The sequence below is a fragment of the Cebus imitator genome, unplaced genomic scaffold (assembly GCF_001604975.1).
Source record: "Cebus imitator isolate Cc_AM_T3 unplaced genomic scaffold, Cebus_imitator-1.0 Scaffold794, whole genome shotgun sequence".
In the NCBI taxonomy this organism is placed as follows: Eukaryota; Metazoa; Chordata; class Mammalia; order Primates; family Cebidae; genus Cebus; species Cebus imitator.
The window spans coordinates 160,846-167,756 of NW_016108109.1; the positions used below are offsets into that span (position 1 = coordinate 160,846).

Genomic DNA, 6,911 nt, shown 5'->3' on the forward strand with positions numbered 1-6,911 from the left:
GTGATCCACCCGCCTCGGCCTCCCAAAGTGCTGGGATTACAGGCGTGAGCCACCGCGCCCGGCTTTCTTTCTTTTTTGATGTAAACACATTATCTATATATTTCTCTCTTAGTACTTCTTTTGCTGTATCCCATAGGTTTTGGTATGTGGTTTTTTTCATTATTTGTTTGAAGAAGTTTTTCAGTTTCCTTCTTAATTTCTTTATTGATTCACTTTTCATTCAGGGGCATACTGTTTAATTTCTATTTGTTTGTATAGTTTCCAAACTTCTTGTTACTGATTTCTAGTTATATTCCATTGTGAGCAGAAATGTTTGATATTATTTCACTTTTCTGAATAAGTCTTGTTTTGTAACCTAAAATGTTGTGTATCTTTGAAAATTATGTGTTGAGAACAATCTGTGTTCTGCAGTCATTAGATGAAATGTTCTGTTAATATTTATTAGGTATATTTGACTTATAGTTCAGATTAAGTCTGATGTTTCTTTCATGATTTTCTGTCTGTAAGATCTGTACAGTGCTGAAAGTGGTGTGTTAAGTCTCAATTGCTATTGTATTGGAGCCTCTCTTTTTAGCTGAATATGATTTGCTATATATGTCTCAGTGCTTTAGTGTAGGGTGCATGTATATTTAAAATTGTTATATTTTCTGGCTGAATTGATTCCTTTATCATCATAAAATGACTTCTTTTCTGTCTTCTTACAGTTTTTGTCTTGAGATATATTTTGTCTAAGTATAGCTTCTCCTGTTTTTTTTTTTTTTTTTTTTTTTTTTTTTTTTTTTTTTTTTTTTTTTTTTTTTTTTTTTTACAGTTGAAGTGTGTTTCTTGTAGGTAGCAGACCACTGGGTATTTCTTGTTCTTTTTCTCACTCATTCTGTGTTATTTAATTGGAGTGCTTAGTGCATTTCCATTCAGCGTTATTATTGATAAGCATGTGTTTTTACTCCTGCTATTTTGTTATTTTCTGGTTTTGTATCTTCTCTTTCTTTTGCCCTTCCTGTCTTCATTTTAGTGAATGTGATTTTTCTTGGTGGTATAATTTTTTGCTTTTTATTGCATTGTTTATCTGTTCTATGTTGTTTTTTTTTTAATTTGAGGTTACCATGAGGCTTACAAATACTATTTTATAGCCTATTATTTTTAACTGATGACCAAAACTAGCAAAAACTCTACCTTTAACTTTGTTTCCCCATTTTTAAACTTTGTTGGTTCTCTTTATGTCTTATTGTACTGTCTATGTCTTGAAACACTAGTGTAGTTGTACTGATTCATCAATGGGTATTTCTACTTGAGTATTTTACACACCACAATTATCATATTATATTCAGTTTTTCTCTGTGCTATTACCAATGAATTCTATGACTTCTTATTTATTGCTCATTAACATTCTCTTCTTACAGATGAAAGAGAATGCCCCTTAGTATTACTTGTAGGACAGGTCTGGTTTTGATGAAATCCCTCAGTGTTTGCCTGGGAAGGTTTTTTTTTTTTTTTTTCTCCTTCATGCTTATGGGATATTTTCACTGGTTACACTATTCTAGGGTAAAACCTTTGTTCCTTCAGCACATCAAATATGTCATGCTACTCTCTTCTGGCCTGTAAGGTTTCCACTGAAAGTCTGCTGCCAGACATACTAGAGTTTCATTGTATGCTGTTTCTTTTCACTTGCTGCCTTTAGGATCCTTTATTCTTAATTTTTGGGAGTTTGATTATTAAATGTTTTGAGGTAGTCGTCTTTGAGTTCAATATGCTTTGCATTCTGTAACCTTATTGTACTTAGATATTGATACCTTTCTATGGATTTGGGAAGTTCTCTGATCATATTCCTTGAATAAATTTTCTATACCTATCTCTTTCTCTCTTTAAGGTGAATAACCCTTAGATTTGCCCTTTTCAGGCTTTTTTCTAGATCTTGTAGGCCTGCTTCATTGTTTTTGCACTTATTTCCTTTTGTCTCCTCGGACTGTGTATTTTCAAGTAGCCTGTCTTTGAGCTCACTAATTCTTTCTTCTGTTTGATCAGTTCTATTAAGAATTAAGAATCACTGATGCATTATTCAGTATGCCAGTTGCATTTTTAAACTTCAATTGCTGCTTGATTCCTTTTATTTTAATCTGTTTGTTCAATTTATCTGATAGAATCTGAATTCCTTCTTCATGTTATCTTTAATTTGTTTCCTCAACACAACTATTGTGAATTATCTGTCTGAAAAGTAACTTATTTTGTTTCTTCAGGATTGGTCTCTTATTCAGTTTGTTAGGTGAGGCCACATTTTCCTGGATCATTTTAATGTGTACATGTTTGTCTGTGTCTGGGCATTGATTGTAGCCTTCACAGTCCGGGCTTAGTGCCCACCCTTGTTGGGAAGGCTTCCTAGGAATTTGAAGGTACTTGGACCTCAAACTCAATAACATAGTTCTTGCAGACTCATAGAGGTACCATGTTGTTGATCTTGGTTAAAATCTGAATGAATTATCTGGATTACCAAGCAGAGACTCTTGTTCTCTTCCCTCAGTTTCTTGCAGACAAATGGAGTTCTCTCTCTTTGCTGTGCTACCTGGAGCTGGGGTGGGGTGACACAAGCTTCCCTCTTGCCCCCACCACTGGGACTGTGGTAATTTAGATCTAAAGTGAGCACAGCAGTGGGTCTCACCCAAGGCCCAGTGTAATTACTGCTTGGGTACCACCTAAGTTTACTCAAGACCTTAGGGGTTTACAATCAGCAGGTGGCAACAAGCCAGGTTTGTGTCTCCTCAGGGCTATAAGTTCCCTTTGGCCCCAGGTGGGTCAAGAGATGTTGTGTGGGAGCCAGGTATTGAAGTCAAAAACCTTATTTATCTCATGTTCTATTCTCCTGCAGCTAAGCTGGCATTCAAATCACAAGACAACATCCTTCCCACTCCTCTTTCCCCTTGCTGCAGGCAGAGGAGCCTCATGCTCTCTGCCACCACCACCAGTCACCACCGCCAGTGCACAGGGGTTTTCACTGGGCTATCACTGATGTTCACTCAACACCCAAGCACCCTTTAGTCAGCTTGTGATGACTGCTTCCGTGTCTGGGACTTACTCTTTGGCTTAGGGCAGGTCCAGAAATGCTGGCTTGGGGACCCAAGAGTCTGCTTGATTCTCTACCTCACTGTGGCCAAGCAGTGCAAAACAGAGTCCCCTTTACTTTTTCCTCTTCTTCGCTGAAGCAGGTGTCTTTCACTATACCCACCACAGCGGGAAATGTTCTGGGTCACACCTGAAGCCAGTACATCTCAGAATCTAATGTTCATGATGTGTTACTGAAGTGTCACTGTTGGTTATTCAGAGACCAGCAGCTCCTAAGTCAGAAGGTGATGAATCCTGCCAGGTCTACGCTGTGACAGAGCAGCACTGGGTTCTATGTAGTCCTCTAGTCACTGTGCTCTCTGTCTCCGAAATGTACAGTTTTCTCCCAGCGTCATGCAGACGCTCTTGAGGGGTAAGGGAGGGGTGGCACAAACACTCCCTTTCCTCCACTGTTGGTGACTTAGTAGTTCACATGCCACTTTATTGTAGTAAGGTTATTGTAGTAAAGTTTGCATATCAGTTGAGGAAATAGGACCTCAAGTTTCTCACTCAACTGTTGTGTTCTTAACTTAGCATAATTTTGTATATTAGATTTATAAAATATATGTACCTGAATCTAGTAATTGGAATTCTTAAAATTTTTATATCTTTTCAGATATGTTTTCGCATTATAACAAGGACCTGTTGACAGAGCACTGCACAGAGGCGTCATTCCAAAAAGTGATACCGAGGACACATGAGAGCTGTGACCTTGAGAATTTACATATAAGGAAAAGGTGGAAAAGGGAGGAGTGTGAAGGGCACAGTGGGTGTTACGATGAAAAGACTTTTAAATATGATCAATTTGATGAGTCCTCTATTGAAAGTTTGTTTCACCAACAAATACTTTCTTCTTGTGCCAAAAGCTATAACTTTGATCAATATAGGAAGATCTTTACTCATTCATCATTGGTTAATCAACAACAGGAAATTGATATTTGGGGAAAACATCACATATATGATAAACCTTCAGTGTTCTTTGGGCAGGTCTCTACTCTAAATGGTTACCAAGATATTTTTATTGGAGACAAAAATTATCAGTGCAATAATTCTGATAAAATCTTGAACCAAAGGTCAAGCCCTAAAAATCATCAGGAAAATTATTTTCTAGAGAAACAATACAAACGTAAAGAATTTGAGAAAGTCTTTCTTCAGAGTATGCATGTGCAAGAGAAGCAAGAAGAGTCTTACAAATGTGATAAATGTGTAGAAGTTTGTACCCAGTCATTAAAACATATTCAACATCAGACCATCCCTATCAGAAAAGACTCACATAGATGTAATAAATATGATAAAGACCTTAGTCAATCATCAAATCTTAGAAAGCAGGTAATCAATAATGAAGAGAAACCATACAAATGTGAAAAATGTGGTGATAGCTTTAACCATAGTTTGTACCTTACTCAAAATCAGATCATTCCTACCGAAGAGAAGGCTTATAAATGGAAAGAATGTGGCCAAGTTTTTAACCTTAACTGTAGTTTATACCTTACTAAACATCAGCGAATTCATACTGGAGAAAACCTCTACAAATGTAAAGCGTGTAGCAAATCTTTTACTCGTTCCTCCAATCTTACTGTGCATCAGAGAATTCATACTGGAGAGAAACCCTACAAATGTAAAGAATGTGGCAAAGCCTTTCGCTGTAGTTCATACCTTACTAAACATAAGCGAATTCATACTGGAGAGAAACCTTATAAATGTAAGGAATGTGGCAAGGCTTTTAACCGTAGTTCATGCCTTACTCAACATCAGACAACTCATACAGGAGAAAAACTTTACAAATGTAAAGTATGTAGCAAATCTTATGCTCGTTCTTCAAATCTTATTATGCATCAGAGAGTTCATACTGGAGAGAAGCCTTTTAAGTGTAAAGAATGTGGCAAAGTCTTTAGCCGTAGTTCATGCCTTACTCAACATCGGAAAATTCATACTGGAGAAAATCTTTACAAATGTAAAGTATGTGCCAAACCTTTTACTTGCTTCTCAAATCTTATTGTGCATGAGAGAATTCATACTGGAGAGAAACCCTATAAATGTAAAGAATGTGGCAAAGCCTTTCCTTATAGTTCACACCTTATTCGGCATCATAGAACTCATACTGGAGAAAAACCGTACAAATGTAAAGCATGTAGCAAATCCTTTAGTGACTCCTCAGGTCTTACTGTGCATCGGAGAAGTCATACTGGTGAGAAACCCTATACCTGTAAAGAATGTGGCAAAGCCTTTAGTTATAGTTCAGATGTTATTCAGCATCAGAGAATTCATACTGGCCAGAGACCCTACAAATGTGAAGAATGTGGCAAAGCCTTTAACTATAGGTCATACCTCACTACACATCGGAGAAGTCATACTGGAGAGAGACCCTACAAATGTGAGGTATGTGGCAAAGCCTTTAACTCTAGGTCATACCTCACTACCCATCGGAGAAGTCATACTGGAGAGAGACCCTACAAATGTGAAGAATGTGGCAAAGCCTTTAATTATAGGTCATACCTCACTACACATCAGAGAAGTCATACTGGAGAGAGACCTTATAAATGTGAAGAATGCGGCAAAGCCTTTAACTCTAGGTCATACCTCACTGCACATCAGAGAAGTCATACTAGAGAAAAACTTTAAAAATGTAAAACACGGAGCAAATTTTTTACTTGTTACCTATGTCTTATTGTGCATCAGATAATTTGTATGGGAGTGAAACCCTACAAGGGTTAAGAATGTGCATAACCTTTAACCATTTTTCAAGCCTTAGACAACAGCAGAGAATATAAACTGGAAAAAAGCCACACAGATATTAAAAATGTGGCAAATTATTTAAACCGTGCTTAACCCTTACTCAAGGTAATCCATACTAGAGAAACAGTATAGATATAAAAATGTGAAAAGTTTTACTCAAGATATCAAATTTATGAGTCACCTAGGGGTTCATAGAAAAAGTTTGCGGATGTGATAAATGTGAGGAAGTATTTAATAAAAAATGAAGTCTAAATGTGTCAGAATTTACTCAAGAAAGGACTGAAGCACAGACACTTTCAGCCTTTACTCTAAATAAGAGTATTTTTTATACAGAATAAAGGCAAAATAATTAGATAATTTATTTGCTTATATGTTTTAAAGTAGCAAGAACATTGATATTTTGACAGGTACATTTCATGGATACTTCATTTGTATTTACAGTATTCAAGGTTTTTGGAAAGCAAATATTATTTATATAATTCAGCTCTCAAATCCATTGCTGCATTTCCTGAATCCATGTTGTTCATTTGAAAATATGTGTTCTGTTTTTTTTCTGCATCAGAACAATGTAAGATCCGTCTACAGTAGGTGAACATCATTATTATCCACATTTTTCATGGGAGTTTAATGCCAAATATAAAACACATGAAGAGAATGTTTAAAAATATGCTCTTTGTGTTTGAATAAAGTGTTAATGGATGTAAACAGATGATATGTGTTTAGAGCATTTTTCTGTATTAAAGTAAGAGGGATATTCTGAATTTTTAAGACAAATTACTTCACCAATTCCTGTAAGTAAAAGAAAACAAAGTTCATTTAAACCAGGGGTCCCCATTCCCCAGGCTGCACACTGGTACTGGTCTGTGTGGTCTGTTAGAAACTGGGCAGCACAGCAGGATGTGAGTGGTGGGTGAATGAGCATTACCACCTGAGCTCTGCCTCCTCTCAGATGAGTGGTGTTATTAGATTTTCACAAACCCTATTGTGAACTGTGCATGTGAGGGATCTAGGTTTGTGCTCCTTAGGAGACTTCAACTAATGCCTGATGATCTGAGATAGAATATTTCATACCGAAACCATCT

At 36.6% G+C, this 6,911-nt stretch overlaps 1 protein-coding gene across 4 annotated transcripts in view; it reads left to right on the forward strand.

Moving 5' to 3' along the window:
* ZNF267 (zinc finger protein 267) overlaps nt 1-6,536 on the forward strand; it is a 36,842-nt gene extending 30,306 nt beyond the window's left edge. For all 4 annotated transcript variants that reach the window (XM_017520044.2, XM_017520042.2, XM_017520045.2 and 1 more), the window contains one exon: nt 3,710-6,536. In XM_017520044.2, the coding sequence (XP_017375533.1) occupies nt 3,710-5,715 (2,006 nt within the window). In that variant the 3' untranslated portion in view covers nt 5,716-6,536. The remainder of the gene's footprint in view (nt 1-3,709) is intronic.
* Nucleotides 6,537-6,911: the final 375 nt, after the last annotated feature.